The 27,599-nt window shown below is 40.9% G+C and overlaps 1 protein-coding gene across 1 annotated transcript in view; it reads left to right on the top strand.

Annotated features, from left to right (window-relative positions):
* Window positions 1–27,599, top strand: part of LOC124135709 — a 29,741-nt gene extending 2,142 nt beyond the window's left edge. The window contains exons 2-15 of the mRNA XM_046501192.2: window positions 7,602–7,703; window positions 8,340–8,453; window positions 15,590–15,816; window positions 16,890–17,092; window positions 17,629–18,650; window positions 18,781–18,945; window positions 19,494–19,658; window positions 20,188–20,367; window positions 20,614–20,764; window positions 21,065–21,235; window positions 21,430–21,593; window positions 21,753–21,875; window positions 22,406–22,588; window positions 23,400–27,599. Of these exons, the coding sequence (XP_046357148.2) occupies window positions 7,656–7,703; window positions 8,340–8,453; window positions 15,590–15,816; window positions 16,890–17,092; window positions 17,629–18,650; window positions 18,781–18,945; window positions 19,494–19,658; window positions 20,188–20,367; window positions 20,614–20,764; window positions 21,065–21,235; window positions 21,430–21,593; window positions 21,753–21,875; window positions 22,406–22,588; window positions 23,400–23,444 (2,961 nt within the window). The 5' untranslated portion in view covers window positions 7,602–7,655 and the 3' untranslated portion in view covers window positions 23,445–27,599. The remainder of the gene's footprint in view (window positions 1–7,601; window positions 7,704–8,339; window positions 8,454–15,589; window positions 15,817–16,889; window positions 17,093–17,628; window positions 18,651–18,780; window positions 18,946–19,493; window positions 19,659–20,187; window positions 20,368–20,613; window positions 20,765–21,064; window positions 21,236–21,429; window positions 21,594–21,752; window positions 21,876–22,405; window positions 22,589–23,399) is intronic.

Raw genomic sequence — 27,599 nt, 5'->3', positions numbered from 1 at the left:
GGGCCGAATCTAGGAATCAGTGACAGAAGGATCCTGGACAGCAAGTGGTCGCACTTTTGGCAACCCATGCTAGCTGTCTCGAACTGTTTATGTCAAAGTACTTGTAATAGAACAGTCCTAATGACCCGGCAAACCAGTTGTCCCTCCCATTCATCCCATCAAACAATCAACCCAAACACAATTCCTGTCACTTATTGGTTAAGTTATGGTAAATGGACACAGCGATGCAATGTGCGTCAATAACAAGGAACGTTGTGGTTTCACAATTGTTATGGCCAAATTGACAAGAAGACAATGATTTCCAATAATTATTATTTCCGTGGTACGCATATAGAATGAACGCGCGTCTAAATGTTCTATTTGTGTGCCCATTTCTAATTTCGTGCCTGATTGGAAAAAAATAATAAGACAGGAGCGGCCATGAAGTGATGAAATATTCATTTGCTGTTAAGTACATAAAAGTAAACAGAAAGCACTATCAGCACTTCTCTATACACTGATCGGACGGTGTTCGGCAAGATAAAGGTAAAATCTAAGATATTTCAATCCCAATGTGGACATGTTCACCCTTAATAGGTTGACATGTTTACACTTAATAGGTGGACACGTTTACGCTTCATGTTTACCCTTAATAGGTGGACATGTTTACCCTTAACAGGTGGACATGTTTAAACTTAATAGGTGGCCACGTTTACACTTAATAGGTGAACATGTTTACACTAAATAGGTGGACATGTTTACACTCAATAGGTGAACATGTTTACACTTAATAGGTGGACACGTTAACACTTAATAGGTGGACATGTTTACACTTAATAGGTGGACATGTTTACACTTAATAGGTGGACACGTTTACACTTAATAGGTGGACATGTTTACACTTAATAGGTGGACATGTGTACGCTTCATGTTTACACTTTATAGGTGGACATGTTTACCCTTAAAAGGTGGTCACGTTTACATTAATAGGTGGACACTATTTACGCTTCATGTTTACACTTAATAGGTGGACATGTTAACCCTTAATAGGTGAACATGTTTACACTTAATAGGTGGACACGTGTACGCTTCATGTTTACACTTAATAGGTGGACATGTTTACCCTTAATAGGTGGCCACGTTAACACTTAATATGTGGACACGTTTACGCTTCATGTTTACCCTTAATAGGTGGACATGTTTACCCTTAATAGGTGGACATGTTTAAACTTAATAGGTGAACATGTTTACACTTAATAGGTGGACACGTTAACACTTAATAGGTGGACATGTTTACACTTAATAGGTGGACATGTTTACACTTAATAGGTGGACACGTTTACACTTAATAGGTGGACATGTTTACACTTAATGGGTGGACATGTGTACGCTTCATGTTTAAACTTTATAGGTGGACATGTTTACCCTTAATAGGTGGTCACGCTTACATTAATAGGTGGACACTACTTACGCTTCATGTTTACACTTAATAGGTGGACATGTTAACCCTTAATAGGTGAACATGTTTACACTTAATAGGTGGACATGTTTACACTTAATATGTGGACACGTTTACGCTTCATGTTTACACTTAATAGGTGGACATGTTTACACTTAATAGGTGGACATGTTTACACTTAATGGTGGACACGTGTACGCTTCATGTTTACACTTAATAGGTGGACATGTTTACCCTTAATAAGTGGACATGTTTACACTTAATAGGTGGCCACGTTTACACTAAATAGGTGGACACGTTTACGCTTCATGTTTACACTTAATAGATGGACATGTTTACCCTTAATAGGTGAACATGTTTAGACTTAATAGGTGGACATGTTTACACTTAATAGGTGGACATGTTTACACTTAATAGGTGGACACGTGTACGCTTCATGTTAACGCTTAATAGGTGGACATGTTAACACTTAATAGGTGGACATGTTTACACTTAATAGGTGGACATGTTTACCTTTAATATGTGAACATTGTTACACTTAATAGGTGGACATGTTTAAACTTAATAGGTGGACACGTTTACACTTAACAGGTGGATATGTTTACACTTAATAGGTGGACATGTTTACACTTAACAGGTGGACATGTTAACACTTAATAGGTGGACATGTTTACACTTGATAGGTGGACACGTGTACGCTTCATGTTTACACTTAATAGGTGGACATGTTTACCCTTAATAGGTGGACATGTTTACCCTTAATAGGTTGACATGTTTACCCTTAATATGCGGACATGTTTACACTTAATAGGCGGAGATGTTTACACTTAATAGGTGGACATGTTTACACTTAATAGGTAGACATGTTTACACTTAATAAGTGAATACTTTATGACATAACACTATTTACAGCACGCGAACAAACTATTCTGATTTGTGTCAAATGCTAAATCTGGGTTTAAGCTGCAACCCTGACAGCTCGTGTATCCCTGATATGCAATTTTATATGCGCTATTCAAGTGGTTTTACAAACTCTGATATGCATACCGTCACAGGTAACATATCATCATTCTCATTGCTTTATTTTGCCTTAATTGTTGTTTTTTATAAGTTAGATGTAACGTTTTATTAGTGTCAACTGTCGTATTTATGTCTTAAAGTATTACACGGAGCGCGGATAGTCGAACCCCGGCCCCTCCATTCCAAGAGACGTTCAAAGATGGAGTTTGTTCGTCAATGGCGGATAATACAGACTGTCAGTAGCACACAATGATTGGAGCTTGGCATTAAGGGGATACAACACAGTCTGGTCGCCTCGGTTGGTTTGTTGTTTTACGCCGCACTCAGAAATATTCCAGCTATATGACGGCGGTCTTAAAATAATCGAGTCTGGACCAGACAATCCAGTGATTAATATCATGAATATCGATCCACGTAATTGGGATCTATGACATGTTTCAACCAAGTCACCTCGTACGACAAGCCTAGGTCGCCTCGGAGTGAGTAGGGTATCCATGATGAAATGCAGCATTGTATTCCAGTGGGCTAGTTCGGTCGCACTAGTCGCACACACACCGGCATTCAAACGCTGAAAGGAAAATATACACAGATGGACGCATGCACATATGTATAGACCCTGACACACAGATGCAGACAGTTGCAGACGAAAAACCCTCCGTCTTATGAGCATGAACACTGATAGATATGCAGGTTGGAGAACGCACACACACGCATACATGATATGCAGACATACGCACGCTGTCATGCATACACACGCATACAGGATATGCAGAGATACGCACGCTGTCATGCATACACAAGCATACAGGATATGCAGACATACGCACGCTGTCATGCATACACAAGCATACAAGGTATGCAGACACAAGTACGTTGTCATGCATACGCAAGCATACAGGATATGCAGACATACGCACGCTGTCATGCACACACACGCATACATGATATGCAGACACAAGTACGTTGTCATGCATACAGAAGCATACAGGATATGCAGACATACGCACGCCGCTGTCATACACACACAGGCATACATGATATGCAGACACATGCAGACATAGCACTGACAGCCAGCCATACAGACACGCTGACGACCAGGGATTGTATTACATGCACGGACAAATAGTAGAACACCGGTACACACAGACACATTGATCGTGAGAGGTTACATGCAACATTCAGCTGTCTATCTTCCAAAATAAAATCTCTCAGGTTCAGTCCAACAATTATATACTTAACGTAACCTCCAACAACAATAGGGAGTGTAACAAAGGTGGCACACATTACTCCTTTGCCAATAACCAACTTGTCTGGCATCATTTATTTGTTGTTCCATTTACACAGTCGGGCGTTCTTCTATACATCCCAATGGCAACCGGCACCACAGACCAAAACATTTTGTTTCTAGGAGTCCAACTGTCCATCGTTTCCTTGGTGAACCATAACATTTATACCCTCATGACAAGGATCAATATATAAGTGTTGAACACGACACTGTACAACTTGTATTTGCTTTATCTCAATGTTAGCACATCAAATCTTTCTTGTCAGACCATTTACGAAGGGTTTTCTGAACCAATAACCTGTATCCAATAAAATACGTTAAGGAGTTGCCAAGGTGATGTTCATATGTAGGATTTCTTTGTGTTTGTTTCAGTAACAAAGGCGGAAACGGTATTTACGTTGTTGCAAATTCCATTTACAAACCTACACCTATTGAAATGATAGGGCGATGACAGATGTTAAAATAGGTGGTCTCTTCTTGAGTTCAAAGCGCCGTTAAACTCATTGACTCTCTTCCTGAACATCTTGTAATCACACTATATAGGTGCCAACAGAATCAAAAGTTGCCAAATAAGCATTTTTGTTTTACTCCGTAGTTCCTGTGGAAATCATTTTTTGCCATCCCAAGTTGGCAAAGAATCGATATTTTATCACCAGACCGTGAATAAAACCTCTGCTTGTGCTGATCAGAAGAAATTGCATCAGAATAAAGTGTATAATTTCTTCAAAATCACCATCTATCCCAAATTAGTTGAACAAATATATTAAAACATAACCGGCACAAGAAGTCTATTTTAAAGGGTGTTTCTATATCTGCGGACAGTTTTTATTCGTTGCACCTGGTGGGCGTACCGTAACATGATCATCTTCCCATGATCAGTGTTTATTGATCTGTTATAAACAAACAATAGATTTAAAGGTAGGACGTCATTCCTCAATTTGTTTTAATAGAATAATGTATATTGTAGATAATCGAGTACTTGTATAATGAGATTTCAGTTTCATGAACAACAGAAAACTGCTGGACCAAAGAAAGTACAGGTATCCTAGTGAGGCAATTTGCCATGCCGTGGACCGCAGCTATTGATTCAGTGAACATACGTTCCGGTTCCAGCCGGTAGAGTCTGTCTTAAGTCACTAGTTAACCGTGTTAACCGTAAGCCTTCACTAATTTTAGGGTTAATAATGTGTTCATGGTTGCAAATAAATATAATTTGTTTATCTGTGCGTAATTAATACGGGTAGAAGCTACATCAATGACGTTATCAAGGGAATTTGATGTAGGTGAGGTGAGGTGAAATTGGGTTTAACGACGCGTCCAAGGTTATTGCACTTATATAGCGACGTGTGTGTGTGTGGGGTGTGTGTGTGGTGTGTGTGTGTGTGTGTGTGTGTGTGTGTGTGTGTGTGTGTGTGTGTGTGGGTGTGTGTGTGTGTGTGTGTGTGTGTGTGTGTGTGTGTGTGTGTGTGTGTGTGTGTGTGGGCGCGCGCGCGTGTCTGCTTGTACTAGTCCGGACCGATGCCGATTTATAGTGCTAGCTCACTGAGATACGAGACATGAATACCCCACTCAGACACAGTATACTGACTGGGTGCCGACCAGTCCTTGTTTTAACCCCTTAATGCCGAGCGCCAGACAGGGTAACAACAAGTACCATCTTTTAACGACTTTTGGTATGACGCTCCCGGACCTGCCGCTCTCCGGGCGGACGCTCTACCTCTAGACCACGGAGGCGGTCAATTTGATGTATGAATTCTAGTAACATGATAACTAGTTTTCGAAATATCAATTTCTATGGCTTTGTTTTACTGTATGCTCAAGTTAAACTAAAGGATGAGGTGTATAAGGGGCTTTTGGAAAACTTAGATATTGGTATAAAGTTATCAAACATGTTTCAAATGTCTTACAAATGGTCAGTTTACTTCAGGGGTATAATCGAGCATGTTCTTTCGAGAAGAGCCTCATACGACCCTTGCTCAAGAGTTGCCACGGGGTGTCACTGGTGGGGCAGGATACGCTCACCTTTTCCCGAACACCTGGCCTCCATTCCGCAAAGCGATCGTATAGGACTTATGGTCACCTGAGCGATACAATCGTTATGTGGAACGCGGCCTTGGTATCGTCACTATAGGATAATGGTTCATAAACACATGCTCATGATGTAGTCGGAATCGTACAATGGACTCTGCTTCTAGCAGATATCTCTTATGGTTTTGAAAATCTTACACTTGCAAGATGTGGACTTTGACGTGGTCAAGTACATAGTTATGTCTAAAATAAGTGAACTATGCATATTTTTCAGACCTAAAAGAATATTTTACTATCTTCGTGACCCAAGATGAACGTTTTACCATGTGCCCATTCTGCACCTCCCAATAAGAAAATCGGCTAGGTTGACAATTTGATTATGTTCAAATATTACAAAATATAAATGCTTCCCGAAAACCTCCAATTTGTCACGTTTGACCTATACATTTAGTTATAGTTAAAAAAACCCGCCTTCCTCGGTTTTGGACGAAAATGTAAAACCTCAGCGAGCTGAAGGTTTTACATTTTCAACGGAAACGGAAGGGGAGTGTCTTCAGTAACCAATGAATCGGCGAAATGCAAGGAATACCGGAAAGAATAAGAAAACATCGGAATACCAAAAAGTGAAACATAGGTAGTCGCGGTATAAACGAATTCGATGAAAGCGCGTGAGGGAACGACCACGTGCAGCATGATAAGTTATGACATGTAAGATTGAACACCCTTTTATCACTTGCTCCGGTGGTTCAGTGGGAGCCAGTGGGGTACAATATTAAACGTGAGGTTGCAGAGTCTATTTCATGTGAAAAGACGTTGAGGCTTGTAACCAGACAAACATCAACATTAGATGTACATTAAATGGCTTTTAAAACAATCCAAGCAGGTCTTACAATTCAAATATAAAATCTCTCAAGAAGTCTCACTTGAAAGTAGTACCTCACACGGTAACTATGAGATAACAAGATACCTACAATATTATAGGCAAGAGTGGCAGTTGGTTTATAATTGTTTTTTGTAAGCGTATTCATATGAACACACGTGGGCACATATTAAAACAAGAGATTACTTGACTTCAATTTTCTAATAGTCAACTTTGCCCTAATGTCCAACAATAATCCCGCAACTCCAGCCCTTGGTGTCTACATTTCACCACTTTTCAGGTACAATGGAACATGCGCTTTCTACTAAGATTTCAATGAGCGTCATACAGCCCCTACTCAGACGTTGTTTGGTCAAGGTTACAACATTCAAGGCCTAAGTGAAGCTTTCAAAAATGTATTATGGTAGATATATAAAGGACATTTCCAAATTTGACGCATCAGAGACAAAAATGATGCCCGAATAATCTCTATTTTTACTTGTACCATTATGTTCTCGTGTTTTTTTCAGGTGATCAAATTGACTTGCTTTTGCATGTGTTTGTGACGGGTGTCACCGGTGGGGCAGGATACGCTCACCTTTTCGCGAACTTATCAAGACTATTTAATAGTCTTTCATAAACACATGCTCATGATATAGTCGGAAACTTACAATCGACTCTGCTTTTAGCAGGGTTTAGAGGCTTCTAGAAACAAGCAATATTACTGTTGACGATGAGTCAGGTCGTCACTGTGCTCACAATATGCATTTCCATTAATCATAACAGCAGCAAATGCATAACAGTAGTATTCATCATTGTTCATAGCTAACAACGATGCAGAGAAAACCATCTTTACCATTGGTCATGAAAGAGACACGGACAAGCACCAATGCAATAAGTGGGGGCAATTGGCTAAAATGAATTGCTTTAAAGAAAACTGCCCAACTAATGTACCAGTATTTGTGTTGCAGTCGAACATGTCCTGATACCGCGGTACTGACGTAACAGCAAACAGACTCGCAGACATGGGGACAGCCTCCAGCACAGACAACAAAGGATCGGAAATAAGTCCGGTAGGTGGAGTTCAGAAAGGGAAACAGGTTAACAAGGGAACCGTCAGGTTTAGTATATTCCTGCACCTTAAGATGCGAAATGAATATAAAATGCAGTCTCCAGCTATACGAGCAATGCACCTTGAAATGAAAATTTTGAATACCTAATTAGCAATACTTTGTTTTAGAAATTGAGTAAGGTTTTGAGGCCGCTTTTGGCAATGTTCCAGCAATATCACGGCGCGGTACACCAGAAATGGGCTTCACACATTGTACCCATGTAGCGAATCGAACCCGGGCCTCCGGCGTGACGAGCGAACGCTTTAACCACTAGGCTACACTACCGCTCAGTTATCAATACAGGTATTAGATATAATCTTCAGGAAGTTATTGAGTGTGGGTTCCAGGTAATGCATAATATATCAATATATACTGCCATAGCAGATTAACTATAGTAAGATGACAGAATCGGATGGTCCTTAACATTTTAAGTTTATAATAAAAAACAACAACACCATGTTGTCAAGTAGCTTAACGAAGGTGATATTGGTGCATCGTCTGTAGATGTTTGAACTGGGTATGGCAGAACGAATATTCTGTATTCTTTGTTCATTCCATCTTTATTATGCATTATTGTCACACCTCCCGTTGTTTCAGATCAGCGTCCCTGACTCCCTCGACTCCTACCCCCCTCCCAAGCCACCGATCAGCAGGAAAACAGACGTGTTCAGAGAGGCGGATTATGCCCACGTCGACAGTCACGCCAAATCGGTAAGAATAACCTTTTTTAACTGCACATGGAACGTCTGCCATCCCCACGCGATGCAGTGATTCAGGTGACACGTCACGGTTGCCATCATTTGTGAATGAATCAACTGATAACACGGCTAGCACATACACAGTTGCACCCATCCATAAATTCCTTCTTCAACGTTTCTTTCACGGCGTAATTGAAATCTGACAGTATCGCCTGTCGTCGATAGTTAACGATTAGACAATCGATGATGATTTGTTTTATTTCAACTTGACCAAGGAACCAGATGCGATAATGATTGCTTACTGGGTTATATTATAATACCAGGTTACCTATATAGCACCAAACTCCACACCACGGAGGGGCCATGTTATAATTCCTCACGTCGTTAACCCCGTCAACGAGTCATTGCGCATTACAAATGACATCACAAGCTTCCTGTACACGATCCAGTCTGTCTGTTAGCCGCTAGAAGTGTTTGCATCCACTGGTCGATTTTATCCTACCGGTAACCCATTCGCATGTGGGTGAGCTGGGGCATTTGCCTAAGGAGACACCACAGGTAACAAGAAAGTTAAGTATGTGGCAGGGCCGAAGCTCCAGAAACACTCGGGAGTCAAGCTTACTGATCGTTTAACCCATACAACTGCCCTCCGCCGCCAGCGTTTACGAAGCGCAAGATTTGTGATCTGGTATGTTACGATTAAGTGCCGATAAAAATGGTGAGGAAAACTTGTGACATCCATTATAAGTTATAGGGGCGCCTTTTTCAAACTATAGCACATAGCCTGATGTGTAGCAGATAAAACATGCTGGTTTTGTAATCGTTGGTTCGAAACTTTAAATTCTTTTTCGTAAAAGTAGTTAATTGTGATCAAATTGTGCGGAAGATGATCCTCACTTGGCAAGTCTTCGAAAAGAGGAAAGTGTTTACAGATCGATACTTAAATTAACGCTTTGAACAGTTCACTATTATAAGATTATCGGATTTGTCAGAACTCCAGGACAACCATTACTGAAGTTGCGTTCCTTATACCACTGTCCAGACGATGATCGGTATCTGTAAACTAATCTAAGAACACATTTTAGTTGAAGTTGACCCATTCCCAACCAAATCTACCCATGTTTAGCCTCGTGTCTCTCCATCTCGTATCCCGGTTATATAGAAGTTCCCCCGTGCCTTCGATATATCGGGAGACGGCTGTTTATAACAAACACAAACAGAAATTGTTTTGCAAATACATGTAGCGCTGAAGAGTCACCATTCGTATTTGCCTATATTCAACTTCAAGGGTAGCCAACTTGTCTGAGACGCTGTGCTGTGTTGCTTACCTTGGCTGTGCCCGGACCTGCAGCATCATACCCATCTCTTGCGCCAAAGCTCTTGTTCAAAACGCGTGTCATTTGGGGCTTTTGTCGCACATCAAACTGATAATCAGTCATATAATTAAATTACTTTTCAACTCAGACGCTTATCCACATCGAGTCTATCATATACCTATTTGAGAATGTCAAACCATATCAAACCATTTAGAACCACTCGTGTGTATAGTGCCAAAATATCCATTAAGTAACCACATGTATATTGCAATAATTCCCTCAATAAAGGCTTTGTTGCCATATGTAAGTTATAGATGAAGTTAAGCGACACATACCCGTTATAGTGAACATACAGAACATCTCCTCAAACTTAAACATTATTCAGTTCTTGCTCCATTTAATCATAATTTATAATTTCATAATCCAGAGAAGTCATCAAACATTTTCTATAATAATGTTAATTTTCTAGAACAACAAAGGAGGTTGAATATTAAAGTCTTGAGGTTGTGCTTCCTGCCTATTTATCATCTGTAATTCCATAAATTCGTAAAGATCGCAAAAATAAATGAGTCGTCAATAAATGACATTGACATTGTGTCAGATCACACACCTACATACGTCACAGCACCACTAAGTTTAAATAAACATGAGCCTTTATACATATCTTCCTATTTCCCTTCGACGGTGGTAGCGATGGCAACAATAAAACCTCCTCCTCCGAGTCTTCACCAGACATCAACACACAAATCTATGACTGTGTTTTCAGCACTCTGTGTTTACATTTTACTATGGGTACGAACGATAAACATCCCCACACACTTACACTAATGAAAGTACGCATCGAGGACCGGAGTTTTCTTGGTGATTAGTTCGGTTGGGTACAGTCATAATATCAATAAGTAAACATCCAGTTTTTTGTGTCATATTCTTCAGCACTTTTTCAAATACATTTTCCTAAATTATGTAACCCTATGATTATGAAGCGGTTATGCTCTATTGTAAGAGATTAGTACCCCTCATGCACTGTTGTTTCGTTACATCCTACATGCTCTCAAGCTACATCAAATGCATTTTGTCGAACATAATGCATGATGTGAAAACATGACATATTTCGAGCTATTTCTGCCTCTCTCAGAAACTACAGTTTTGACGAATTAGCATTAGCTGCATTAGCACTGTTAAGCTACAATACATTGTTGTTGATGAAAAGCACAAGTTTTGTTGTTCAGACTGTATTGTTCTCGAAAGAGGGAATGAATAGGTGAGTTTGATTTAACGCCGCTTTGAACAGTATATATAACAATTATATCACGTCGTGCCAACATTTTTGGGAGGAACAGTCATATGTTTCTTGCACGCCTAAGCGTCTTAACTCTTTACAGTGAATTACAGTGACGTAGATGACTGGACACTCGTGTCCCTATTGTTGTTTGGTGGTCGGGCTCGCTGACTTGGTTGTTGGATGGCATCGTATCCCCGTTGTGTGGATCGATGCTCATGATGTCAATCACTGTATTGCCTTTCCAGACTTGATTAATTACTGATCGTCGTCATATAGCTGGAATATTGCCTAGTGCGGCGTTAAACAACAAACAAACAAAACATTTATTGTTGTTATGGAGCATCATGTGTTTTGATGTTGAGGAACAGTATATGTGTCTTCATCAAGTGTTTGCTTGTCGGAGGCTAACGTCGGAGTACGATGATATTCAATGTCTTAGACTACGGGGTACGGTGACACACAATGTCTGAGACATTTTTCCTGACCCAGAGGCTTAAAACACATCATTTGCTTGTTAGAGCACACTCACACACATACATCATCGAAGACAGTTTGTGTCACCGTACCCCGACGTCTCAGACATCGTGTGTCACCGTACCCCGACGTCTCAGACATCGTGTGTCACCGTACCCCGACGTCTCAGACATTGTGTGTCACCGTACCCCGACGTCTCAGACATTGTGTGCCACCTACCCCGACGTCTAAGACCTTGAATATCATCGTACTCCGACGTCTCAGACATTGTGTGTCATCGTACCCCGACGTCTAAGACATTGTGTGTCACCGCACCCCGACGTCTCAGACATTGTGTGTCACCGCACCCCGACGTCTCAGACATTGTGTGTCACCGTACCCCGTAGTCTAAGACCTTGAATATCATCGTACTCCGACGTCTCAGACATTGTGTGTCATCGTACCCCGACGTTTCAGACATTGTGTGTCACCGCACCCCGACGTCTCAGACATTATGTGCCACCTACCCCGACGTCTAAGACATTGTGTTTCACCGTACCCCGTAGTCTAAGACATTGAATGTCACCGTACCCCGACGTCTTAGACATCGTGTGTCACCGTACCCCGACGTCTAAGACATTGTGTTTCACCGTACCCCGACGTCTCAGACATTGTGTGTCACCGTACCCCGACGTCTCAGACATTGTGTATCACCGTACCCTGACGTCTCAGACATTGTGTGTCACCGTACCCCGTAGTCTAAGACATTGTGTGTCACCGTACCCCGTAGTCTAAGACATTGAATATCATCGTACTCCGACGTCTAAGACATTGAATATCATCGTACTCCGACGTCTAAGACATTGAATATCATTGTACCTCGACATCTAAGACATTGTGTGTCATTGTACGTTTGTTTCAAAACGTCTTAGACATTTTCTGTCATCGTGGCCCGAAGTCGATCGTTGTCAATGCCATTGGTTTATGATCCAGACTCTATGTAACAATATCAAAATTTGTCATGGATCAGAGGTACGGTTTCTACGAGTCTCGGGCAATAGAGCTGGTCCAAATGTAAAAGATGTGTGCAAAACTATGTACCTCAAGTGGAGAGTGCGGGTGAATAAATTTATTCAATTTAGGCTTGGATTGCTCTAATGATAATGAAGGAAAAAAATGTCCACTGAAACATCGAAGAGGTTATGCCCATTATGTCATTCAGCTATAGAAAATGAAATTCATTTACTTTTGTATGTCCTTATTATCGTGATCTAAGAAAAGGTTTATACCAGAAGGCTATCTGTCAAACTACCCTGTACCTGCATTTATCTCTCTTCTCTCTTAAAAAGATGATGCTGTCACATTAAAACTGGCTATATATTTTAGAAATGAAAGTTCCCTCAGAAACGAATTGGTAAACATTAGTATATATCCAAATATGTAAAACTACTTACATGTAACTCCTTTGTATATGGGCCGGAGTCCTTAAATACAATAACTATCTCCGACTTTGACTTGACTTTGACCACTGCGTATGTTTCAGTATATCACCACGTCAAATGCCTGTTATACGAGTGTGGAGATGGTAGTATGTGTGGAACAATCAGTGTGTACCAAATGATGCAGGTTCTCTTCTGCTATCGATAACACAAACTCTTGAAGATGTGTGCTTTTAAGTGGCTTTAATTTATATTCCCCTCCAACAAATGCATCAACACAGATTTATCTTTTTGAGGTTAATTTGACACAATATCAAATAGTTCTAACACACTTTCGATGTAGATTGAGAATTTGTGAACTTACCTGCAATGGAGGATGTATACCATTTCCATGTAGTATGTAATATGACTATTTAAGTGAAGTTGCAAGCTGTAAATCCCACCTTAGATTAATTTACATCCATTATGTCATCTGTTTACAACAGTTTATATTCGTTCGTTCGTTCATTCATTCATTCTTTATATAAATGGCTTCATCTCATGAAGGTATATTATATATTAGCTAACACATAGGTTTGTCTGTATGATTAGACATAACACTATTAGGCCAAATTTTGATGTCAGAATAAGTTCCATTTCTCGTGAGACTCTAAATCTATATATCCATCCATCTGGAGCCATTCACAAAGAATCGGCGTCCTCCTTTGGCTTGATGCATACGTTAACCTCACTAAACCTTTTGTGCCCAAGTGCGTATGTCCGTTCCCATGGTGATATATGAAAGGATGCCACAAAACAAAATAACACGGTCCAGGCAATAAAATCGCTGTGGCATGCTGACCTGCTACACGCCTACAGCTGATTGAACGATGTCAATCAAACACGTAACGCATGATAATGTTGTCTTTCGCACAAACCCAGCATGACATCGTTAAGCGTAAAAGTATAAATTATGCAGATCTAATTCCACAGGCCAAAAGGAAAAGGACATGGAGCGTGCACGGAATAAAGATATAATTTACATAAAAGCTCTATTAGAGACATAAAGGCCATGAAAGTAACCATTTGTAACTGTGGGGCTTAATGAGTGTTGGTTCATGTCTCACGAAGGATTAAGATTAATTGGTACCGATCTTGTTAGAACTATTTGTGTTTCAGTAAATGTGGAGGAGTTTGTAATAATGGGGTTTGAGTGCACATATTTGTTGACATCATTTCAGCAGTCAGTCGTCTTACCTTTGGATAGGTTTGCTAATCAGACACAAATAGACTCAGTGTTGCCGTGGTACTCTCCCCGCATCTATTTGGCTCCACAGCTAATCTTTTTTCAAACTGCTCGTATCTACCAGGGGGTGCTGATTGTCTTAGGGGTTTGAATTCGGAGTTGCGTTCCTAAGTCGTGCAAGGACCCGTTGAAAGTGGGTTCTGATCCCAGTTTCGGTCTCATTTTGATCCTTGGCTTATCCTCACTAAACCCATCGAAAACGTGAAGTCTCGTAAGCGTCAGTTTCGTCTTGCCACCCACATTAAGCTGACATACCGTTACATTCTGAATTTTATTTACAAAGTGACGTTGAACTTAACTCACTCACCCATGTGGGCCAAAATTCTGTATGAGGTTGTTAAGTGTCTTTGCCTTTGTCAGTTATCCATACAGCATTTCTTCGTCTCCAAATCAGAGTTTGCAAGTTTTAGATAATTTTCAATTTGATAAAACTGGTTACCTTCACTTCTTCTCAAATAGACAAAACAAACATATAAATAAAAGCGACAAAACCATTTCCATATTCATAAGAAACATCTGCTAAAAGCAGAATCGATTGTACGATTTCGTACGTGCGCATGTGTTTATTAATCACTATAAAATAGTGATGATGCCATGTGTTCGCGAAAGGGTTAGAGTATCCTGCCCCACCTGTGTCACCCATCACCATCACATGCATATGCAAGTCAAATGTGACCATTGCATTACACATGCGATGATTGGGAAGTTTATGAATTGCACCACATAGTCAATGTCAGACCAGTCAAAGTGTCATTAAGGACACTGCTTATTTTAAGGTCCCAAGTCCTTCTTCTAATTTCGGGGGCACGGGTGGCCCAGTCGTCTAAGGCGCCGCGATTCGCTGTGCAGAGTTGCGTCCCTTGGGCACGCCAGAAACCTATGGTTGTGGGTTCGAATCCCGGTTCGCCCCGATTATGTTTCTAGGTTTGTCAGCACCATACCCGTGCTCGTGGGCTTCACCGAAGTGGTAAACGTCTGAGACCTGCATCACTTCGGGCTTTCCTCCCACATTAAGCTGTCACGCCGTGATATAACTGGAATACTGTTAAAAGCGGTGTTAAACCCACTCACTCACACACTCTTCTAATTTCACCACTCCATTTCACCAGTAACAAAATAGCGCAAGGTAACTCCTCAGAAGCAAGCGCGTGCAAGCCGCCAGGTCCAAGATTCCTGGGGTTTGTCATTACCATGGGGGTTCTAATAGTCGGTCGGGAGCCCCGGGTCCTGAGCTAAAGAAATAATTCTAACTTTATATCACTCTAAGAGTAATCTTAACCGTGGACACAATCAATGAGTTAGTGACGACCCTCACGTATAAAAGTAATGATGATAACAATCCTGTCTCTAACGTACCCGTTACTGACATTCCAGGCGTCGTCCTCCGTGACGTCAGACTACGAGTCCCTCCTCAACTACCTGTTCGAGGACCTGAAGACGGACCTCCAGATGGTGCGCGCCATCTTCACCTGGCTGGGGACTCAGCGCATGGAGCAGATGAGGCTGGGGAACGTCAAGGACCCCAACACCCCTGTCGGCTACATGAAACTCATACAACAACAGCGTGGAAGCTATGCGGCGTTCTTCTCTCTGCTGTGCAGGTCGGTGTGTGATGCACTTACATTTAGCCTTCATTCAGTGACCTTGTGACATGTCGAGAAATCAATGTGACGTTTCAGTGCAGCCAAGGACACGGTGAGGAAGTTTCAATCTATCTTCGTGTACACATCGACTCAATATCATGGACTTTTCATTTTCTAAAACAATTTTTCTAAGTCTTTTATTTTGATTTCATAACCTGGTAAAATGTCACCCTCGGTTACATGATCATGTTGACTACCATTGGCAAAGTTAAGCATAAATAGAAGCGACAGAAACAAACATCAATGGCATTGAATGGCAACTTCTTTGTTATGAGGAACACAACGTTTCGGAGTATATGCTCACTCCTTCATTCACCTTGTGAAGGAGTCAGCATATACTCCGAAATGTTCTGTCCCTCATAATAAAGAAGATAGGATCAACAAATTTTCACTCTTAAGGGGTGGGCAGGTGCTGAGATCGTATCCCGCCAGTGACCGGGTTGTTATTCAGCCTTGGGACCAACAATGTTTACAGGTCTTTACAGTGTTGTGACTACCCCTAGTACAGAGTACTGCACCATGTGCACTCAAAAGAACCTACTCGTCCGATGGTAGATGACCAGATGGTGGAAACACGAATACGTACATACACCCGAAACACAAGTGTGAAAACGTATGGTGTCACCCTGGGCAAGTGACTTAGTTCAAATGTGCCCCTGTTCACCCAGCATCGATATTTAAGGTGGATCTAAAAACCCTCTAGCGCCCGTAGGCAGCTCAGGTTATATACCCCCCAAGGGGTTGGGAATGATAACTGGAATGCAAACGGATCCACTGGTCGGGGAACAAGTAGAAAAAACAAACGCATTTGAGCAGATACTAGTACCTGGATAAGCACAGTTTATAAATGTATAATATAATAATAACAATAAAACCAAACATTTTGGGAGAATATTAAAAAAAGTACGCGTTCCAATGATAAAGACTCGAATCTTTTCGAGTTGCTTACCTTACATCAGGAGAACGTCATGTCCGTGTGGAGACAAAACATCATTCAGAAAATACTTCACGGCTCCTTATTTCGCTTTCAGAGCTGCCAAGATCCCATGTGTTGTGTTGAGAGGCAAGGCCAAGGCTGTTGGGTACGAGCCTGGTGATGAGGACGTGTCAAAGTTCAACAGCAAGTGGAATGCTGTACATGTGGGAGGTCAATGGCGGCTGGTGCACCCCCTCTGGGCCTTCACTGGGGTAGAGGGACACAGTAATGGCAAGTGGACGATGATAGAGAGGAAAGGTATGCATACAGGTGGAAGTAACTTATTTATCGCATTGGCCACATACATCTCAATAACGTCATGCGTTTAATGTTCATAAACGGTCTCTTCCAAAATATATGAAACTATATATTTCTTCTGGCTGGTGCATACGTGTGACCATGCAAACGACCTACTGCTTCATGTTATTGACGTGATAAGAAATACCCCCAATGAAATTATTACTTCCTAGTGGTGCTCGAGGTTTAATCGGTGTTGGTTTGATATATATTTCTACGTAATATTCTGAAATGAATGCATAGGTCACCCCCCCCCCCCCCCCCCCCCCCCCCCCCCCACACACACACACACTCCACTCTCCCCCATCCACCCCCCACATACCCTGGAAATCCCTGGGATATGACACATAAAATGACATGTACTTCTCGTGATACTGCTACAACTTATTATATACAGCATTTGTTATAGACAACTATTTTTGTGTTAATACTTAGCTCAACTATTAGTTCAGGATGCAAAGTTGATTTCGTGTTTCATTTCCTTCTCTTTTTTTAAGGTGAAGGTCAACGTGAGAAAGAAATAGAATACAAGGGCAAGGACATCCGAGCAAACGAGGATTTTTTCTTCCTCACTGACCCCGAAAACTTTGTGAATTTCTGCCGTGCAAACAGTCAACCATGGCAGCTCCTCAAGGAACCATGGAGCGAGGAGCAGTTTGTCAAAGCACCATATCTCACAACAGAATACTTCAATTCCGGACTTAAATTGACAAGCCAACAAACATGTTATCTTGTTGCAAAGAACGGCAAAGAAGCCATACGATTCGAACATGCGAAAGACAAAAATCCATCTCTCTCCTATGATTTGTTTTGCGATGAAGATGAATCAGATGAAACGTTGCCGGAATCGGAGGAACTGGAACGATATGTTCTTGAGAACACCCAAGGCACAACGAAGTCTCTGTTCCTTAGATTCCCAGTGAGGGGACTCTATAAACTCCGTGTATATGGTGGCAATGGATCCAACCCACCCCATATCTGTGACTTTCGTATCCGCTGTGAAGAAGAAGGGAAGAACCCTAACCCTTTCCCTCTAAAGAAGGACATAGGCTATGGCTATAGCCAAGAAGCCAAGGACGCTGGTCTTGTCACCACCTCCGCCTACAGCGGCATTGTAGTAATGGAACACGGACAGAAGATGACGTTTGAGTTTGATGTTGACAAGCCTGTCGAGTTTGAGACGAAGATGCATCATCGAGACAAGACACTTGATGAACTCGACAAATATGTCGAGAAAAACGTCACCGACAAAAAAGCTGAGATAACCGTGACAATGCCGGAGGAAGGTCTAACTAGAGACTCGGAATATGCTCTGGAGATTAACACTAGAGAGAAGGACAGCCACGACTCCTACAGGAACGTTTGTAACTACTTCCTGACGCCGGACAAGGCCCAGTGGAAGGATGATTCAGACGCCAAACCCAATAACCGTGTCCAGCAGAGGCCAGCGCGTGCACAAGTCAGGGTCCAGCAGAAGCCTGCCCCGAGACAGCGGCCACGGACACCGGTCAGATCTGAGGTACAATTGCACTGTTATGAATCATGTTATCTTACGCCAATAGTAAATCTAACCTGTTAAACGTTATTTCATAATGTATAGATAATAGACACGTGACTAGATACTTCTATCTGTCACTATGTGTTACCAGAGTCCCCGGTTCCGCATGCGAGGTGCCACCGATCAAGATTCCATCGAGGATCTGGAGAGAACCATCAGGGACTTTGAAAAGTCAGATTTGGATGAGAAGGATGAAGATCTTACCCGAGCCAAGGAGAGGCTTGTGCAGCTCAGGAACAAAGCTAACAAGGATGAGGTAAGAGTAAATTAAATGTAATTGGAATGATCAGTGTTCCAGTTATAACGACGTGTCAGATGTGGGAGGGAAGCTAAGATGCTGGTCAAAGACGTACAACCTTGGTGTTACCACCACGAGTTTGATGAACAGATATTAGAATGCGCGATCATGGGATGGAACTCTGCACAGTGAATTTCGGCGCCTTAGATGACTGGGACACCCATGCCATAGGAGAGTTTCTTGTACTAGTTTAGTAAACTGTGAATGCCACGAGCTGCTGCGCCTTCACCGACTCGCTCAAAGTGCATAAAGATCATGAATGGCTGATATTACTTTCAGATTAATGTAAATAGTTACCAATTTGATGAAACCCAGGATCATCAGTATGTGGCTGACTTAAAAATCAAAGATTAATATGGGGCCTGATCTTAAATATGAACCCATAATCCGCCGATCCTGGCACAAGTAAAGAATGAAACATAGAAGGGAATTTCTAAAGGCCATCAACCATCTTGCATACACAAATCTCCACTAATGCTCATGACTATGTTTGTCTCCCTACACAGGCCATAAGGAAGCGCATGCGTGATGCCACAAAGGAAGACTCTATCGAGGACCTTGAACGGGCAATCGAAGACTTTGAGGATGGAGACCTGGATGAAAAGAACCAGGATCTGACCAAGGCTAAGGAAAGGCTGAAACAGCTGAAGAAGAAGAAGGAAGAAGAAGATGTAGGTGGAATATAGAGCACAATTAGATAGAGCTAATTCCACATGAATAGTGTTCTGTGTTCACTTGATCATTTCATATTTTTGTTCAATAGTCAGTTCAAGACTGTGGGAGAGAATTTATGGATGTCAGCTTCTTTATTATGAGGGACGCAACGTTTCGGAGTACATGCTTTCTCCTTCATTAGGCATTCACCTAATGAAGGAGTATGTATATACTTCAAAACGTTGTGTCCCTCATAATATAGAAGCTGACATCCATACAATCTCTTCCTTACGTGTATCACTTCTAAATGCCATTCAAAGACAGTTCAAGACTGTTTTTCAAGGAATGTTTTTCCCTTTGAGTTTGACACTTTCATATAGCTAGATATATATGAATTTAAGCCTAACTAAACTGATAATGATAGACATTGGTGGTTCAGTATAAACTCTTTGCCTGGTGAATCTTACGCTCTGATGACAGATAGTCCTGCAGACATAATGTAGATTAATTACACATTGAGAGTGAACTTTTTATCAACGTTGACAGGCTATCAGACAACGAATGAGGGACGATACAGATGGAGATTCTATAGAGGACCTGGAGAAATCTATCCGTGCCTTTGAGGAGGCCGGTATTGACGAGAGGGACAGAGACCTAACCCTTGCCAAGGAGAGATTGAGACAACTGAAGAACGATGCATACCAGGAGCCAGAACCAAAGGACGAGGTAATGTGGTTTCTACGATTATTGATGACATAGTGGTCATTATAATGATAATAAAGAAGTATTGCCTATGCTACGATGAGATCTAACAGAAACACAATTTATTAAATATATGTTCTATATTTGTGTTTGATTTCAGGACAGCTATTTCACAGAATGTACAACAAAATGTGTGTTGGGCGTTTCTGAGGTCTGATATTAATCATTGAGGAAAATGGCTGATGTTTATTTGTTGCATCTCATCCTCAGAGAGCACGCGAGGCGATGCGGGATGCCACGGAGAATGCATCTGCAGATGAACTGGAGAAGGCCATCAAGGAATTTGAGGACTCAGGCCTTGATGAGAAGGACGAAGACCTAACTAAGGCCAAGGAGAAGCTTGTCAAGCTCAAGGCTAATAGTAAGTCTAGTTACGGAGCATAAACTCGTAAAGAAGAGTCCAGTATATGCTGACTTGGGATGAACAGCCATGCAAAGTATATTTTAAAGGCGATAAATTAGGATCACGACCATCACCAACGCTTCGTATGACATTTATAACGATAATGGTAAAATGTGACAAATAAACGAGAATATTTCAACGTTAAGAATTTATTTCGACTTGTAAATGTGAAGCTGAATGTGTAAAGTTGTGTAGTAGAAACGAAACGAGAAGATGCACACGTGAAAACATTATGACGTTGTCTTTAACTCCATCTAGAACTAGTGAAGTCCGAAGAAGACAAGTTGCGGAAGAAGCTGGATGAGGCGCAGGCTGGCGACAACATGGATGCTCTGGACAAGGCTTTAGAGGACTGTAAGAGAGCTGGGCTGGAGGACGAGGGTGACATCACCAAGGCTGAGAAGACCCTGATGGACATGCACAAGGAAAGTACGTGGACTACAGTATCAGAGTGTGCAGCAATGCCATATGTTGCCATACATCAACATGTTAATACTATTAACTAAAGACAGTATTATTTAAACAACCAGTTTTGGCAACTTTCCGTTGTCACCTTGTAAGGATACCAAAACGCGATGAACACTTAGGCAAGTCATTCAATTTTTTTTTTCATTTACCAAAAGAGCTAGAGGAAGCTAGGAGACAGCGTGACGCAGAGAAGCTCCAGAAGGCTCTAGAAGATGCAGAAAAGTCGGCCGTGGCGGACAAGCTGGACGACACTGAAGACTTCCAGGAGGCTAAGGAAACAAACGAGCAGTTGGCCAGGGTCAAGAAGTTCAATAGACAGGTACTAAACATGTAATATTTGTGTAGTCTGATGTTTTGTGCTGGACCTTCCATGGGATGGACAATTTCGGTGAAAATTTAATTACTTTTATAACCTTAAAATGTCAAACTCCACGTATGTGTTGTTTTATTGGCCTTAACACCTTTCTTCTGAATGAAGGTGATGGACCTGAACCCCCGTCTGGTGTCCGAGATTGCCAGCTACAAGAGACCTAAGCCATGTATCCAGGACGTGATGAAGGCGACCTACATAGTCCTGGGAGAGAAGCAAGAAACTCTCGATGTGAGTAGGTCGTGATGTAATGTAGAACTGGTGTTGACATCGACACGTATACTCATAAAGGTGGACGTATGTGTGAACACTGATTAATCAGCACCACAGGGCTCTAAACAGCGCTGAATTAGCGTGACACAATTATTGTGGGCCACGTATTGGGTTGGGTACTTGGCCATCGGTGATGAAGCTCCATAGTCTGGATATATTTCGGGCATAGAAAATCCATCTTTTCACACATTCAAACTCACTGGACAAACACAGAGAGTTTTCTTTTTAATATTATATCTTAATGTCATATTTTATGAAAACTGTTTTAATAACATGTATTAAAGTGCACTTTGAGCTTAATATCATCAGGAAGCTTTCCAAACACAAAAATTATAATCATTATGTATTATAAAGCATCTTAAAAGTGACTTAAGTAAAATGTGGGTTTATGCACTTCCTAATAAAACTATGATATTGTGTCTCTGACTATGACTGCACCCATTTCGTATATTAAGTAAAATCACAGCTCTCATATTGGTCATATTCAGTGGCAGAGAATCGTGAAGCTGATGAAGACAATAGGTCAAAACAATGTCATCAGGAGGGTTGGTCAGTTTGACATTGTCGGTGTCGAGGCGGGACAAGCCAAGACGGCGAACAAACTCATCTCCAAGTACGACATGGACGACGTAAAGAGAAACAGTCACGGAGCTGGAACATTCTACTCTTGGGTAGGTCCTGAATCGAGGAACTGTGATAGTTAACACTTGAGTAGACGATGAATCTTAGAGCTGGGATGATTTACATTTAGGTAAATACTGAATCGGGAAAGTAAGATAGTATACACTAAGTCATGGTAAGCTCCTGACTCGAGGAACTGAGGTAGTTTACACTTGAGTAATCTATGAATCTTAGAGCTGAAATAATTTACATTTCGGTAAATACTGAATCGGGAAAGTAAGATAGAATACACTAAGTCTTGGTAAGCTCCTGAATCAAGGAACTGAGGTAGTTTTCACTTAGGTAAGCCCTGAATATTGGAACTGAAAATAATCTAGTCTTCTTGGGCAAGTCCTGGTTAGGGTAACTGGAAGATTCTCCTCTTAAGTAAATACTGAATCGGATTTGGAACATTCTAGTCCTGCGTTCTAGTCAGGAGCGTTCACCAAGGGCGTGGGCCAAGATCATTCGTCTGTGAGATCGTAATCCCTTGGCCAATAAGCATTAGTCAATAGATTATTGAAAAATCACTGACACTGCAATTATCGTCCCAACCAGGCTCTTTTTCAAAACAATGAAAGAAATAACATTATTCTCCCCAGTGTAGTATCCATAAGAAGCTTCGCTGTTGTCATGTCCATCGTAGCTTAGTGGCTAAAGCGTTCGCTCGTTACGCCGAGAATCCAAGTTCGACCCCTCACACTGATATGCTCAGTTTACCCCTGGTGTTCTTCGATGTGCCTGCGACACTGCTTCTATCTTCCAAACTCACCTATGTGTCTCCTTGGGATTGCATTTCTCTACCCAGGTTTTCTGTTTCAGACAAGAAATGTGGTTAACGAAGTGAACAGAAAAGACGAAGAGTAAGGACCGATGTTTCCACATAGACAGCGGAAGCGGAAGTTACCTTTCTCCCTTATACTAGTGTATATTTTTGTGCCTTATTATTGTCTTTGAAAAGGATCCCTTAGATCCCTGGTGCCCATTTCCGCTGCAATTAGTGCCTTTTGACGTCTTTGTAATTACGTATCATTTATTGTTCCATTCAAATTTCCTAGGACTGCAAGTTGGCCGAGCCTAGCACCTCTTTCAGTCATAGAGCCACAGACACTGATATACACTCACAACAAACACTAACCAACAGTAATACAGGGGTACAGATGGAAACAGTTGTCTAAGCGCATCAACTTATTGTTGAACCGATTCTCCATTGGTCGCGGGTTCCAATCCGAGATTCGCCCCTCATGTCGTCCAGGTTTGTTGGATCCATTATCGTGGGCTTCACTACAGTGGCAACGTATAAAACTTACCCGTCACGTTCCCCTCACGTGAAGCTGACACGTCATGGCCTATCGTACGTGAAATAGTGTCCGAAGCCGCGTCATCTCCAATCACACGATGATACGTACATGAGTTCATATGCTTTCATTGCGTATTCCTTACAAAACTCCGTGTAAGGCACTAATAAATGGTGTCGTGTATATATATATTAATGTATATTAATATTTTGCTCTATTTTTAATGTCATATTTAATTTATAGCAGGCAGTGATTTATATGTATACTTATACTTATACATACTTATAATCACAACTACATGTTGTTATTATAATTTCATAATTTGTTTCTAAATCAAAAGATATTGTACGCTATCTCCAAGTACACTCGTTTCAAAAGCGGTATCTGAAAGAGACTCATTTTGTGATATAAAAATGTTAATACTTGATTTATTACTGTAGTATATTTGAAGCACTATTTCATATCCTACAGACTGATGCTTGGACCACATTACAGACTAACATCTAGTCTCTGAAATGAACATATTTTACAGATCAAGACAGTTGTGAAATTATCTTAATAAAATATAAGAAAAGGGAGCCCAGATACTTCATATTGCAGTAATCTAAACTTTCCCGCTAATGTAAACTTGCATGTCTGTATTGCATATGTTTCTTTCAGGGTCCGCGAGACACTCTGACCAAATTACACAGCCCATAGCTGAATCAAGTTAAACCCAGTCAAACCAAATAGTAATATTATTCAAAATCTTCTTCAACCACACGACGATAACACGACGGAATAAGGTTGTGCTCAGTTCTATTAAAGTTCAAAATACACCCATTCGAATAAGGGTAAGTTGCCCATACAATATATACAACAACTCTGTACATAGGGCAAGCTAACATTAAGTTGTAATCCGTATATTCCATACGCTATATTCCAAAGTCTGTGCCGGTCTTCGTTCAGTGTTCACTTTGAACACATATTTTACATTTCAACACATTCACATTAAATTAGATCGTATTTTCATGCGTTGTATTTCAAAGTCTCTGCTGTTCTTCTTTTAGAATAACCTTTAACATGTTTTTACATGTTTTACGTTACAATTGTGCCCAAGTCAAAATGTTACTATTATTTGGTCATTTTGTTATGATTTGTTAACGGATATACCATTCGTGATGCGGATATGCATACAAAGGTTAACGCGTGTTACCATGTACGCATATAAACGCTCACATAGCATAATGATTCTGCACAATGCTTCCTTAGTATAACATCTTTGGCTATTACAGAAATGTTTGTATTCAAGCAATATTATTCAAATATATTCGTAAGCATTTGTCAATGAACACATCTGGGGTAGTAGATTCACACCTCGATGTACTGGTGTTTGTATGTACATAGATGTATAGAAACGGCTTAATGATACAGTCAGTTTGTGAGGTAACACTATGGGAGAGAGAAGACAAATTTGTTCATGTCATAAAGCTCTTAGTGTGGGGGGGGGGGGTTACTGCTGAAAGGGGAAAGGTGGAATATCGGGATATACCAGTACCCGTAACTGAAAAACTGTTCAAAGAGGCTAGGGATCACTAGCGGATCCAGGTGGGTGGGGTGTCTAGGGTTTCCTGTATATATATACATGCTCATTCATTAGTCTGGCAAGTGAAACTATGAATTGGTTATGTCACACGCGAATTATAGTCTACCATTACAAATAAATACAATAGGCTTCGCAGAGAACTCTGTCTGCTTGAGGACATCTTCGAAGGAGTACAGACTTTAAAACTATTATAAATACTCAGCCTGAAAACCAATGTCCACGTGAAAGCTGTTGCTGTGAACGTTCATCTCGGTTGTTTAGCGTTAAACATATTTGCAATCTTTGAAACATCAATCGATGTTCCATGATGATTGTGCATGGCAGCTAAATCTGTTGGGTGGTACTCTCCCACTGGACTCGTGTAAGACTCGTGTAAGCCTTGGTGTAAGTTCATCTGAAACTTTGCAAAAGCTACCAAATTATTCAGTAAGGTCAAATCACATATTCGGAGATCACGCACTTATCAGTGTTACTGTGGTTCTGCTTCAGCCGCGTATATGCATATACAGTTCAAATGAAATTATTTCTGATCTGACCGTGTACAAGAGGTCAAAGTGTGTGTGACACGGCCAATCCTTCTTCAATAATCACCATACCCGTTCCTGGTTTCCAGACAGCGTGGAAGGACGTATTCGTCTGGTGTCAGATTGTTTCAGAGAAATACTTATCATATTTCTAAAATGTTTAAAATGTGTTAAATCAAAGTACGTTCTTGTCACGGCTTGCAGGAAACAACATCCAATGAAGATCAGCTGAATCGTGTATGAACTAGGTCTGTTTCGAGAATATAGTCATAGTATCATAGGTTATATATATACCCCCTCCCCACATTGTGACAATGTGTTATTTGTCTGGGTTGTTTGTATATAGAGGTTCCTTAGTGCACTGAATATAAATAATTCACAGGTCGGCATTTCGCAATGGAACTCAATTTTTAACTTATGCTAGTGTTTTGGACACTTTGTTTAGCAGTTGAACCCACGGTAGTTGTAATGTTTTGAAACATGGATGTGTTCTATCGTAGAATATCCCTTCATATCTGTGCTGTGTCATGAGTCTAAACATTATGTGATGTATGTTTTGGATATTTACAAATAAATCACAAATAGGTGGAACAAACCAAGGAAGAAAACATACACTTTGCCATGAAGCCCCGAAGAGTTTTGAATGTCATTCTAACACATCTGGACATCAAACCTTCTTTGTAAAACTGTGTACCAACAGCTAAATTTCGCGACACAATCAAACAATATATAATATTCTGTTGTTAAGTTGTATATGTCATCGAAATCATTCATTATATTATATATTATGCACCGGTAATTGAGTGGAGCTAACGATGGAAACGTCCCACTCTTGTTATAATAGAATCGTGGTCAGAGTCCACAATGAAAAGATCTTGTTTAATGACACCACCCTTGCGATCCGTGGCCAAGTCATCTGAGGCTACAATTCGCTATGCAGAGTTGCGTCCTTGGACACCCTAGAAACCTGTGATCATGGGTTCGAATCCCGATTCGCCCCGATTTTGTTTCTAGTTTGTCAGCACCAGACCCGTGCTCGTGGTTTTCACCAAAGTGGTAAACGTATGAGACCTGCATCAATTTGGGCTTTCCTCCCACATTACACTGCTGACACGCCGTGATATAACTGGAATACTGTTCAAGGCGGCGTTACACCCAACTCACTCACTCCTTTTGATTCACGTTCTTTTGGAGAAGACCCAGATAAAATAACTTGAAATAGATGTTTACCTTTTGGCACAAGAATTGCGGGTAGGTTGACAGGAGTCATTTGTATATCCAAACAGTGCATTGTCGATAGAATGACAAACATAATTGAAATAATGTACAGAGTTTGAATGTATGACCTCCAGTCAACATAAAGCGCTGATTTTATACTTTGGGAAAAATACATTAAACATGTATACAGTAGGTGCATGCTGCTCCTATTTAACGCCATGAACTAGTTTTGTATTTTACATTTGGAGAGAATTCATATTGTACTTTATATTAATTTACAACAATATAACTAAAATTCAAAACAGTACGATTTCTATATATTTATCAAAGTGAACTGTGATATGACTTCAAAGTGCTGGAACTGTCTCTTGTTAATAAAGCAAGCTTCATCTATTTA

The sequence above is a fragment of the Haliotis rufescens genome, unplaced genomic scaffold, assembly GCF_023055435.1.
Source record: "Haliotis rufescens isolate VD_foot unplaced genomic scaffold, xgHalRufe1.0.p SCAF_1, whole genome shotgun sequence".
Taxonomy (NCBI): Eukaryota; Metazoa; Mollusca; class Gastropoda; order Lepetellida; family Haliotidae; genus Haliotis; species Haliotis rufescens.
The sequence above is the reverse complement of the archived record's forward strand: the minus strand, read 5'-3'. Positions and strand labels throughout refer to the sequence as shown.